We start from the raw sequence: 12,760 nt of genomic DNA, 5'->3' as shown, positions 1-12,760 counted from the left end.
CTATGGACCTGAGGTGGCTAGACTTAAAGTGAGGTGGCACTGTTGATTTTTACTATGCACCTGAGGTGGCTTAAATTAATTTTGAGGTGGCAGTGTTGATTTTTACTATGGACCTGAGGTGGCTAGACTTAAAGTGAGGTGGCACTGTTGATTTTTACTATGCACCTGAGGTGGCTTAAATTAATTTTGAGGTGGCAGTGTAGAATATCTGCAAAATATTTTGGCTTCAAAAGTTTTGGGATCGAGGTTTTGGGAAACTCGCCCTAACCCGCATTACGCCGCACAGCTCAACTATGGTAAATCCATCCCAAAACGCCTTGGCATGACGGTTATATTGGTATTATAAACAGGCTACCTATTGAAAAGCTTTCGTCTTGGATGATCATGCTTGTCATCCAAACTTTTGCTCTGATCGAAATTCTCGACTTGCTGAAGCATGTGTTGTACCCATACTCGTTCATCTTCCGACATTCTGCCTTGTTCAAATGAACTGATAGGACCAGCCATGCCTAGAGGAGTAGGAGAGCCTCCCATACATTGTCTTCCTAAAGCAAATAACGATTTATCAGATTCCATTGCTCCGCTCTGCTTTGCAGATGTTGAAGCGTTATTGACTACATTGGTCCTGTTCGATGCAGAGCGACGCTTAAAGCTTGTGCTATTATCAGCAGAAGTAGGAGAATGATGTAGTATATAATTACTCAACCAATCAGCGAGGTCTGTCCATCCACCTCCTACTCGAACCATGACTCGCTCAGCAACAATACGGACCCAAATAGTCTGTGGAGATGCATTAGGTCTTTGTAAAATGTACTTACAAGTCTGTCCATAGCCCATTTCTTTCAATGTTGAACCAGTAGAGGTCGCTGCAAGTTTAATGACACCAAGACTTGCACTTTCCTTTTTGTCTGGCTTTGAGGGCACCAGCATGACTCCTTCAGGGAAATCTGTCAGAATATTCTGAATTTTAACGTCTAATGAGTGCTGAACACTACTGCTCGATTCTCTGTCTCCGCTGGTTTTCAAACTTGTAGTTGCCAATCCGTTCCGTAATGTGGAGACGTCTACCGATGATCGTTTGGGATCATTCATATCTAGAGTTGGTTCTTTTATTTTTCTGGAACCCGGTAAAACATTATGACCCATGTATTTGTCTTTTTCAAGAATCGTGGAAGGCAAGCCTTTATTTCCAGGATGAGGTGACTCTTCATCAACACTCAACTCGTCATATATGCGTTTGTCAACATCGGCTTCGTTAGCCAAATTGCTATGTATATCTGCATGAAAAAGAGGACTGAAGTTTGCCGAGCTAGATAGCCGATTGATATCTACTACTAGACCGTAGTCTGTGTTTTCTAAGGTTCCAATAGGAGATACAAGTCGTGGTGTACTACCTATTCTATGCAGAGGTGTAGCTAAGTTGGTCCCACGACAAATATCCTTGCCTTCGAGAATTCTCCGTACATTAAGATTGATTTGCGACGGAGAATTAGTCGTCGCTGTTGAAGAACAGCGGGACTCTCCTGATAGCCACAGTGAGTCATCAGTAAAATCTGAGAGGTTTCCGTCTATCGAATCTCTGTAGGACATCTGATTTATGGTACTGTCATCGGTAGAAACATGATCAGATTGTTTCAGACTAACTACCACGAGCTGTTCTTGAGCAGCTTGAAGCGCATCAGTCAAATCCTCAGATGATTCTAACGCTTTTATTGTCGGATTGTATTGTAATTTCTGCACTTTGAGATGTTCAACTTCCTCGATCCACTTTCCAGGGAACGGCTCCAACGATATGTCGAGCATTCCATCCAAAATTTCCTCAATACTGTGCATTGCTTCGCTAGAATCGCTGCTTCCTAGGCTAGTCAAGGTCGTAATTTCCATCTGAATAAGCAGATGCAAACGGGCCACTTCAGCGCGACACAAATATCTTTCAATGCAATTCTCGGTGTCCATTAATATTTGCAAAATATTGAAGAGTATTGCCGCTAGCAAAGCTTCAAAATCATCTGACACAGTTTTGATAACTAATAATTAGTGAATTTAGCTCCACAAAGTAATAGGTATAATAGTCATACGCTGTACTGAACGCTTAATATGGCTTATATCATGCTCGTGTAGCTTTGCGTAAAAACAAATGCACAATTGTTCTAGCTGGGCTATATCTTCGTCGGTGCTTAAGTCGTCCCATGTGTAAGCGCACGACTGAAGTTGAAGTTCACTGGAGAGAACAGAAATGGCAGTAAAAATAGTTGACGCCAAAATAATGTCATTGCAGATTTGAGCATGACCTGTCGTCTTATCAAGCACTTCGATCAGAACTGCTGGTCGCTGGAAAGAAGCCGGTATAATTGCCTCGGGCTTTGAGTCTCTGGTGAACAAAGAAGCCAATAGTTCAGTGGTTTCCTGTTTTGTTTCGTGCATGTTTAGACTTACTTTAATAACGATGCTTGACAACCCGAAAATATAAGATAGTCAACCGATCTCATTTATTCTGAGTATACCACAGCGATCGACATATTGAACCGCTGTAACACACAATCTCTGAATGAACATCGTGCACTTCTGAATGTAGCACCACATAACGCCTTAAACAGTTAGAGCTATAGACCACTTAGCACAACTATTTTATATTTGTATGCAGGGATAAACCTTGTTTTAATATGATGTGCAGTAGTATAAAAACGATTAACTACTTTGTTTCTTGCTCAGCACCTACAGATTCTATTGCGTAATGAGCTCAAATAGGTACACATTACGGTCTCTATGTTTTGTTGGTAATTTTTTGGATGCAGTATCGTCCCCCAAACTAACGCGTTTGCAGTGCAAAATTGATAATTTGGAAATTTCACCCCAGATTGGCGATGCGGTAGCCACGCATCCCACTGTTGCAAATGATTCGGCAAAAACACCTGTAATTGATAATGCTGGTTTGAATCGATTTGATTTTAGAAGATCAAGTAGAAGCGTACTTGCAGCAGACTGTCCAGAACCCGTCAACAAAAGCAAAAAATTAGGAGCCTCTAAAAACCTCGAGAGCGGGCAACGAGTTTTAAGAAATAGATTTGTCTCTGGCACGCAACACCAGAAAGTATCAGAAAGAAAGCATTTAAGACCTGAATCCAAAGTAAAGGGTCAAACTGATAGGCGTGCGTCTAGGCAATCCAAGAATCAGTCAAGCACCGATGACAAACTTAGCAGCGCAGAAGTAGAAGCACGCAGATCGACAACTAAACTACAAGGAAGGCATATCGACGCTTCAACAACAGGTACAGATTTGCGTAGATCAACCAGACACTCTCGTCTAATCTCAAGGCGTGAGGGTAGTGAGTCTAAATTGAATGATCAACAGTTGCCAAATGAAGCTAGGTTTCTGTCACCCTCCGAGCATACCTTCAGGCATCGAAGGTCTGCTAGACTAGTTCGAAGCAGACCAGTAGATGGTGCAAATAGGCATTTTCCGCATGCAGTAGCTAAACAACCATTGAAGCAGACAGAATCGTATCTCCTCACAAACCCGAAGTCAGCATTATGCAGAATACAGGATATAACGGTAAGGGCTGTCGTGTTATTTTGCTTCTGAAACTTATCTAGCAGTTGTTCGTGAACAAAGCCACATTTGAGAGCTTATCAATTGCAGACCAGGAGAAGCTTCTGCTGATGATTCCTGAAATTTATCGAAAATCCCCTGATTTTTCACTGTCTGGACTTTTGGAAAGTTTTGTTTTTAAACAGGCTTTGCGAGAGTTGCAGCATGATATCAAGCTTGGAAGATACACAAAGTCTTACGAAAACAAACTGCAGGTGGCAAGGTCTGCGCTTGGATCGGGAAAGCTTGAGACATACAAAAACAGTGAATTTGAACTTTGGTGGGGGCAGAAATCCACCGTGATTCAGAATTACTATAGATATAAAAGTGATCGAAGGGTTGTCTCAACTTGATGTATACAAATGAGCTTGCGTACCGGATTTATGCCGCCTCGAGTCACATTTGCGATATCAGTCGTTCTAGCAGTTTATTGTTTAAGTTCCTCGCAAAGGCTAGAATAAAGATTTTACACCCAGTTCTATCCTCAACAGGAGTTGGTTTCTCATAGGCAATTAGAGATGCAATGGAGTTCGTGGCGGATTCAACGTTGGTCGCGTAGGGGCAGGTGCAACAGTGCTCGCGTAGGAAGCAGGACGTATAATGACTACTAAAAAGAATGTAGGAAAGGGACGGGTAAAAGAACTTGATGCATGTCGCAAAAATAAATCAATCTACTAGTCACAGATGATCCTCCTATATATTCATTGTTCGAACTAATCAATTTATCACCTCATATGCATCGATTGCAACACGGAATACAAAACGGCACCACTCCGCAACTTAACCCAACAATATACCAGAAGAAAAACATTTAAGAAAAACACCACATGCAATCACTTTCTGTCTCGGTATGCTCTATTCAATTTTTCCATTTCAAAAATTCTTTACCGCTGCCGAACCTTTGCGTAAGTAGGAGGTCTTATTTTCCGTTTGACAACCTGTATGAGCCAAATTGGCACTAAAGCCGCTGCAGTACAGACAATCGATTTCCAAAAAAACGGTCCTGTCGTGATATAACTCAAATCTATCATTGTTAGTAAATGCTACAGGTAATAAATGAGTTAGCATACCAAAATACTCCGACAAGAACGGAATAGACGCGATATAAGCACCAAGTGTAACAATCTCCGTTGCTAACATTATCTTGTTCCATGTTATAATCTCTAGTGCAACCATAAGGAGCTCGTTTAATAATAAGGCTGTAAAACTGACTGAAACCATCTTGAAAAAGTACACCATGTCAAGACCAACCAGCAGTTGGGCAAGCCCCTGTATAATCGCTCCTTGATAAACTGAAATAAGAACCCAAACAAAGAAGGTGACGTATGAAAGAGACTTCCCCTCTGTGAGCTCCTTGTACAGCTCAGGATACAGCTCCGCAAGATCCTCATCAACATCTCTATCCAAAACCATAGAAAACACTGGCATCATGGTATAAATAGTTGCGTAGCCCACAAGTAACAGACCTTGATACAAGGCGAGAGGCTCAAATGAAGAAGATATCGAATATACTGCTTGAGCGACGGAGATGATGAGTCCTCTGTGAATGATAAATTGCGCAAGTTTTGCAGACTGCTTATACGAATTCCGCCCATGCCAAACAAGAAGTTTTGTTAAATAACAAAACTGGAGAATGGAAAAGTCAGCAGCAAGAGAGGCTTGCCTGCCTTCTTTTCCAACAATGCCGACACCAACGTCAGCAGCTTGGATCATACTCACATCGTTGCCACCGTCTCCAATACAACAGACACGCTTGCGCGTAAATGTTTTTATCAGTTTTGCAATCTCAGCCTTTTGAGTCGGTGAGCAGCGGCATGCAACAACTGCAGGCAAAGTAACTGCAACTTCAATAAACTCTGTCCTGTAGTTTTCCAAAAACAACGCAAGAGACTCTCCATCAATTAACAGACAGCAGTCGCCTTTGCTGCGAAGATAATCAAGTTGATCTAGTGCTATCTCTGCTCTCGTCATACCCGCGATGGTGTGAATATACTGCCCTCTGGGAACAAGTTTAGCGGAAACCGCTACACACCTTGCTGTCTCGACTTTGTCGCCAGTTAACATCCAAATCTTAATTCCGGCATTACGAAGTAACTCAAGAGATGGCTTAACGTTTTCCTGAAGCTTATCTTCGACGCCAGTCAAGCCCAGCAGGTCGAGATCCTTCTCCAAATACTCTGAAACTACTCGCTGCATCTCGCCATCGCGATCCTTCAACGTCAAGGAAGCCGCCGTATACTTTTCTAAGAACACGTTATATGCTTCCGTTGTCAATTTCTTTCTGCCAATAACTAAAGTTCTGAGACCTTCACGAGCCATGTTGCCAGTCTCTTCTTCCAACCAATCATTCTTTTGAACAATTCGAGCCATCACACTGTCGGCCCCTTTCTCCAAAAACACAATTTCATCTTTCTCTGAGTCGCGAACAACAATACTCATACGCTTGGTTTCTGAAGAAAACGGGAAAATTTGCAAGATTTCCAGCCGCTGTTCTTCTTTAGTACCGTCGTATGTAAGCACCACCGAGTTTCTGTCACGCTTTGCTAAAGTCAACCCCACTGTCTCAGTCCATTTCACTATTGCAATTTCGTCCGGCGATGCGGCTTGATATGACGACTCGCCGTCTTCATAAACGGGAGTGACATTATGGCACACTGCTAGAGCAAAAACCAAATCCCTCACACGTACACCAATATCTCTCCGAGAACGCGTGGCCTGAGCAGTACCGCTCACGTATGCAGCAACTTCATCCATAGCTTCGCCAGCATACGAAACTGTTCCAACATGGATCTTCTTCAACTCCATATCGTTCTGGGTCAAAGTACCCGTCTTATCGGTAAGAAGATACTCAATTCGGCCTAAGTCCTCGGGAATTGTTGAAGTACGCACTATGGTCTCTGGAATCGTTTTATCGTGCTCGATCAGATAGGCATAAATGGACTTTCCGAGATCCAAATTGACACGAAGTGACACTGGAATGATGGAAGAAAATAAAACCAGAAATCTGAAAATGGAAATGTACCATTGACCTCGGAATCCAGACAAACCTACCAGCAAAACAGACAATAAAAATACACAAATACATAAAATTTTGGAAAGGCTGTTGATTTCAAGCTCCAGTAAACCAACTTTTGCTCGAGCCTTCGACGTATTCATGGCCTGACGAGTTTCTGTACCGGTATAGATCACGCAACCTATGGCGTGGCCCGACGCCAAAACAGTATTAGCCCATAAGGTATTATCGATTGATAGCGATAAATTTGATGAGTCCAGCGAAATTCGACCAAGGAAGGTATGAATAGACTTAGAAGGAGCAGTGGCAGTAACCTGCACAGAAGATAATCGATCTTCTGGAACTGGCTGCGTCAATGGTGATGCAATTCTGTGCTTGTTAGTATCAAAGGTGATGTGATGTGAAAACAGCATTCTTACCTCAACTTCCAGTCTGTTTCCCCATCGAGCTGATCGGTTCGAATAAACGTCTCACCAGATGCCTCAGACGATTGCAATAAAATCATATCTGCTGGGACGCGCTGGTCCTTTTTTATGAACACCAGATCTCCAACTTTTAGATCTCTAGAACGAACTGGATCAACTTTTCCAACAATTTCATACCCCTCTTTATTGGCCTCGGCGTCACGTCGCCGGCGAGCAATATCGTCCAATGCTTCCTTACTCATAGTCACAAATAATACAAAGGCAAGAGGTAGCACATAGGATGATAGATAACCAATTCTAAGTGAAGGAACAATCTGAGAGAGCGCAACGATGAGAAAGTATAGGTTGATAAAAAACTTGAACTGTTCGTACAGAATCAACGGAACAAATGTTACTGGGTTGTATTTAGCATTCGAAATGGCGTTAGACGGAAATTTGCCATTTTTTGTAAACGGTCTAATCATTCGCGATGGACCAGTCGGTTCAGGCTCTTCAGACTCGTGGTCTTCATTGTCATCAATCTTGCTCATCAATGGCACATCATCTTCATTCAAATCATCTTGAACTCGGATGGTCACGTCGCCGTGAGATGAACGATAGTCATCAATATCTGAATAGTCTTTAAACGACGCAGGTGCCATGGTTTTCAAAGTAATTGTCGAAGTAGATGATGTGGATAACACACGACGCGCCTCTGTGGATTCAGTTAACGATGACGATGTGGTTTCTGCAGTACTGTAACTATTCACGTCGTTCGAGATGTCGATAAGCAACGGTTGGGCGTGAACAACCGGTGGGGAATCGCTCAAACCCGGCGGCATACGGAACACAAAGAAATCAAATACACGACAGATTAAGAAAATTAGATCTTTTATCGTCTGCTTGTCAATAGTCTAAGAAAGATTAGCAAACACGGGACGTTCGTGATTAATTTGATGATACAGCGAGTGGCCCGGAAACATGCGCGAGCCGAAGATGGGAGCGTGCAGAAAGCGATGTTACGTTTAAGTCACTTAAATTCAAAACTTTAAAAGCTCAGCATATTGATAAGGTTTGATTTTCTGAGACATTGTTTTTATGGTGACGTAAGAAACTCTAATCTTTCAGTCGTCAACCTGTTCAAATCTATTAGAGCCTCTAAGCAACAGAATATATAGGTGCACCAAATTTTCGATCTTGACCGGTTCTTATCCGCTTAAATAAGAGTCCCGTTTCTAGATCCAAAGATTCTCATATCGAGCATATCGCCTCTTCTAGAAGTTGATAGTCGCATAGCCTCGCTAATACAAAGGGTCAGTCACCAAACTTTTCAATAAAAAATTCGACCGCTCTTACCGTAACGCCATTGTTGCGTATTGCGAAGCACCTAATTTCATTTTTAAAACAACGGACAGATGTTCTCCTACGGGAACTTCTTCTTGACACAACTCTTGTAAAACATCTTTACTCCCCCCTTTTTCTCGCGCACTTATGATGTCAGTGTCTGTTCTGACAAACTGCTGCAGTAAATCAGCGTGCCGATAGCATTGAAAACTAACGTCTTTTGGCATGGACAATATGGAACGATATGATCCAGGTAATGAAAAGTCTTTGACATTATGCCGCATGTTGTACGGATCCATTCCATCACTTTGCATTATTGTTTCGTAAGCTTGGCGCAAATCCGAGTGTTCTGGATATACAATCCCAAATCCAGGAGTCGGCATCACAATATCAAACACAGTAAATTTGCCTTGTTCAATCTCGGCAGCAGTTATCGGCCGAACTTTCACGTACTTTGCCCCTGTCGTGTCTATAACATCCTCCTCAAAATCATCTTCGGTGGGTGTAATGTCGTTTTGGGTCTTCTGCTCTTTTATAGCAACGTCGATCAGCAAATCGCCTTCAACCAATTGTAGACCGTATTTTTGAATTCGATAAGAAACTACACTATTCCAAACAAAACTTTGGTATGCATGAACATACATAGTCCGCAGGTTTCGGGGAATGTGCATAATTGCTCCTAGCCAGTCATTAGAAGCCTGGTTCAATGCGCTGAGTATGCAAAATTCAGCGTTGCAAGAACGTGGCATTAACTTTAGAGCAGCAGAGATGTCGGTTGGATTATGAGCATACTGTTCACGCGCAGGAATACTATCAGGAAGAGCAAATGGTTGTGGACTAAGTATTAGATTTGCTGCTTCCCTATAATTGCTTCTTAACAGCTCCAAGCCGACGACATGGGTGGAAACGCTATGTGTTCCAAACCGTTGCATGCCGAAATAATTAATGAACCCAGTTTGCTGTAGTGACGTCAAAGATCTCGACACCGCCTCTTCGGCAAGATCTAGCCCATCGGGGTGCTCTATATCACGAATCGTAATAACAAATTGATTTCCCTGGAGATCACCTAACTTGATGCGATTCTTCTGATACACAAAATCGGTTAAAATTATATCACGAAATGCCTTATTAAGCGACACCAATCGTTCTATCGGGGTTTGCTCAATACTAGCCCTTTGAACGGTAACACCTCGTCGGTCTTTGGTACCAGCTACGGAAACAGAATTCGGCTTCTTGCGCAAAAACTTTGTAATCAACCGACACACCTCTTGCGATTCTTTATTTTCTTTGTAAATAGAAAAATGCGTAAACACATCTCGTGTTCCTGCCAACTGCTGGACAACAGGATCAAGTAAAGATGAAGGGTTTTTCTTGTGACGACGATCACTTGTCTTTCGCGAATAAAAATTTTTCGCTTGCGAAAACCAGAACATGTTGTTTTCGGTCGTTTTAGTATCAATAAGCCCGCCGTATACGTCCCTAACGAGCCTGTGAATCTGGCCTCGCTCATCTTTATCGTCAAACACCAAATCGCTCTTATAGTGGCCCCCTTGTTTTATAATATCTTGAAGTTTTGTAACACAATCTTTGCCAAAAGTACTGCTGATTCTGGCTTCTAATGTAGGGTCAGGCTGGAATTGTTCCCTGTCTTCACTAACCAGGGGTTCTTCCTTCGCAACAATTTTGTCTCTTGGACCTGTGGAAGATTGAACAGGTATACGCTTTATATGCAAAACTTCTCCTGATTCCAAAATTTCATGCACCAAAAAATCCGTGTATCTTTGTTTTAGTACACCACGAAACCCAGAATGCGAGCCCAAGTATTGTGTGATCCCAACATCCGTCTCCGTCAAGTCATTATGATCAGTATTGACATTTGCTTCGGTCACTTTTCCCTCGGTCGCAACTTGAGCAGATGCAGTTATATTGTTACTGTTCCCTATTGATGATTCAATATGTAGCTTGGTACGTTTTGATGGCGGTTGATCAATTTCTGACATTTTTTTTTGTGATCACGCAGTTGCTACGGCATCTGTCAAAATATTTTTATGCAAACTCCAACCCCTGAAAAATGGTGATACTGTTTGTACCTTCCGTTTTTACTGGTATTAAATTACCGCCATTTTGCTAGTTTTGAAGTATTTGACGTACAGTAAAGACTATATACAACCATTATTATCTGACTATGTACATAGAACAAAATATAGAGCGCCTTGGCATGATTCAATGCTCTCTTATTATACTTTATTAATTAAAACGTCTTGTAGACTTAGCTGGCTCCTCCTCAAAATACACGCTAATGGTCTTTGGATCCAATTTAAACTGGGTTTTCATGATTTTTGAAGTCCTCGAGTTTAGTATAAACTTATCGCCAGGAAGCATACCATAAAGATAGCGTGCTGATGTTAGTTCTTCCAAAATCTCCTTGATGGGCACATGCTTCGACTCCAATATGCTGCGATAGTATCCAATTTGCGAAACAATGGTTCTCTGAGCTGCAGTCGCTGGCGACTCATCTGCGTCTTCACGACGTTTTTCGCTCCGCTTGTCACCCTGACGCATTACATTCATGGCAGTCGGTGGGCTTTTAGCTAACACGTTGGAATCCTTGACTGATTGATATATCTCTTGACACAATACAGGGTCTGACTTGTATTTGTATTGCTCGGCGAAGTTGATGTTCATGGCACGAAGCTGCGTATAAAACGGAGATTCCACATTTGACAAAATAGTAATCGCTTCTCCAGTCTGGCCTGCCCGCCCTGTGCGGCCAACTCGATGAATATATGTCTCAGTGTCACTACATGCTCCAACCTGGAAAACATGCGTGACGTTTTTGACATCGACTCCACGAGCAACAACATCCGATGCAATCAGTATTCCTGACTGACAGCTTTTAAAAATGTTTAGATTTTTTGTGCGAGCATTTTGGGTAAGTTTCGAAGATATTTCAATGACAGGTATGTCAAAATACTGCAGTAGCATATTTTTGAAGAGTTTTGTGAAATAGTGCACTTCGTAGATCGTACGCATAAAGACAATTGCTTTAAAGGGTACTGTAGCTGACTTCTCACAGTTTGACCGTAACATCGAGAGAAGTGGCTCAATATGATCACTTAACTTATTCACAAGTACAACTGTCTGAGGGACGACCAAATGAGTCGGCGCTTCATCTGCTTGTGATGTGCGAATCAACTGGAAGTCACTGCCCATTTGCGATTTAGCTGTCGTCACAACATCTGGACGAACCGTAGCCGAAAACATTAAAATCTGCTGTACATCGGTTACCTTACTTAGAATAATTCTCAACTTTTCCATCTCTCTGGCAAACCCCTGATCGAGAAGCCTATCTGCCTCGTCATATACTAAAATAGAGACGTTTGATACGATTTCGGGGTCAGTATTCAAGTGGTCTAATAATCTTCCAGGTGTGGCAACCAAAACATCGCAACCTGACTGTATAACCTTCTTAGTCTCCAAATTTTTATTTGTGCCGCCTACAACAACTTTTGTTGCCGGTCGTATCCGTAAAAGTATACTTTTCGCTAATTTAGAACTTTCGTCGCGAATCTGAAATGCAATTTCACGTGTAGGTGCAACGACCAAAGCAATCGGGCGTTTATTGGACCTGCCGTGCACTTCAAATCGATGCATAACATTCTGTAGAACCGGAATCATAAACGCTACTGTCTTACCTGTTCCAGTTTTAGCCTGAACAAGCACATTCTTATTCTTTGTTTTCTCATTTAGCAGTAAAGGCAGAACTTGTTCTTGAACTGGTGTCATTGAAGTAAACTTGAAGTGATCTTTAATTGAGTTCAGTATTCCCCGATCGATATTCTGGACGTCCTCAAACTTTATAGGAGCGTCAACTGAAACCACATCTTCCCCAAGACTCAAATTTGCCATATTTGCAGTAGAAGAATAAGTTGCACGCCGATTCACACTTCGATATGCTCCAAAAACAGTGCAATTTAAGTTAGTCCCGGGCAACAAAAATTTCTTTTTTGAGTTTAAAAAAACTAACCGCATAAGTATATTCATTACTCTAATTCATCAAAATTAATAAACAATTCTTATCTGTAATGTTCTTTCAGTTTTCTCACCCTTAATTCTTATTAAATTTTTTTTTTTGATTGCAGTTTAGGCTATCCCTAAGCTGAAAGAGAACTTTTGAAGTTTTTTTAAACCCTAAACCCACATATTGCTTCTTTAAAAAAAGGAATTTTTTAGCTACAGTTAAGTAAGTAGTGTGCTCTAACCAAGTTTTAGAAAATGGAAGGGCATGCTGGCAGGAAAATGAATAAAATCAAATGAAATAAGCAGAATAAACAATAACTTTGGTTTAGTCAGCAAACACTAAACTACATTTTTTCTCTGTTGTGATTCGACGGTACCCCAAGCAAGCTA

At 41.7% G+C, this 12,760-nt stretch overlaps 5 protein-coding genes across 5 annotated transcripts; 1 reads left to right on the top strand and 4 right to left on the bottom strand.

Moving 5' to 3' along the window:
* Nucleotides 1-292: 292 nt before the first annotated feature.
* Nucleotides 293-2,585, bottom strand: V1512DRAFT_263380 (uncharacterized protein). Its single transcript, XM_066916481.1, has 2 exons — nucleotides 2,079-2,585; nucleotides 293-2,027 (listed from the first exon to the last, which is right to left on the bottom strand). The coding sequence occupies exons 1-2, from the start codon at nucleotides 2,422-2,424 to the stop codon at nucleotides 352-354; spliced, it is 2,022 nt and encodes a 673-aa protein (XP_066771498.1). The 5' UTR covers nucleotides 2,425-2,585; the 3' UTR covers nucleotides 293-351.
* V1512DRAFT_263376 (Asx homology domain-containing protein) lies at nucleotides 2,449-4,421 on the top strand. Its single transcript, XM_066916480.1, has 2 exons — nucleotides 2,449-3,553; nucleotides 3,598-4,421. Exons 1-2 carry the CDS (start codon nucleotides 2,735-2,737, stop codon nucleotides 3,940-3,942), a joined length of 1,164 nt encoding a protein of 387 aa, XP_066771497.1. The 5' UTR covers nucleotides 2,449-2,734; the 3' UTR covers nucleotides 3,943-4,421.
* On the bottom strand, nucleotides 4,029-8,103 carry V1512DRAFT_165962 (uncharacterized protein). The gene is made up of 3 exons (XM_066913093.1): nucleotides 7,022-8,103; nucleotides 4,660-6,971; nucleotides 4,029-4,613 (listed from the first exon to the last, which is right to left on the bottom strand). Exons 1-3 carry the CDS (start codon nucleotides 7,846-7,848, stop codon nucleotides 4,474-4,476), a joined length of 3,279 nt encoding a protein of 1,092 aa, XP_066771496.1. The 5' UTR covers nucleotides 7,849-8,103; the 3' UTR covers nucleotides 4,029-4,473.
* Nucleotides 8,020-10,435, bottom strand: V1512DRAFT_165915 (pseudouridine synthase). Its single transcript, XM_066913092.1, has 2 exons — nucleotides 8,363-10,435; nucleotides 8,020-8,307 (listed from the first exon to the last, which is right to left on the bottom strand). The coding sequence occupies exons 1-2, from the start codon at nucleotides 10,348-10,350 to the stop codon at nucleotides 8,223-8,225; spliced, it is 2,073 nt and encodes a 690-aa protein (XP_066771495.1). The 5' UTR covers nucleotides 10,351-10,435; the 3' UTR covers nucleotides 8,020-8,222.
* A 1-nt stretch (nucleotide 10,436) lies between these two features.
* V1512DRAFT_165914 (P-loop containing nucleoside triphosphate hydrolase protein) lies at nucleotides 10,437-12,750 on the bottom strand. The gene is made up of 2 exons (XM_066913091.1): nucleotides 12,457-12,750; nucleotides 10,437-12,398 (listed from the first exon to the last, which is right to left on the bottom strand). Exon 2 carries the CDS (start codon nucleotides 12,392-12,394, stop codon nucleotides 10,598-10,600), a length of 1,797 nt encoding a protein of 598 aa, XP_066771494.1. The 5' UTR covers nucleotides 12,395-12,398; nucleotides 12,457-12,750; the 3' UTR covers nucleotides 10,437-10,597.
* Nucleotides 12,751-12,760: the final 10 nt, after the last annotated feature.

This window comes from Lipomyces arxii, assembly GCF_038497795.1.
Source record: "Lipomyces arxii strain Phaff 12-163 unplaced genomic scaffold V1512scaffold_8, whole genome shotgun sequence".
NCBI classification, from domain to species: domain Eukaryota; kingdom Fungi; phylum Ascomycota; class Lipomycetes; order Lipomycetales; family Lipomycetaceae; genus Lipomyces; species Lipomyces arxii.
The sequence above is the reverse complement of the archived record's forward strand: the minus strand, read 5'-3'. Positions and strand labels throughout refer to the sequence as shown.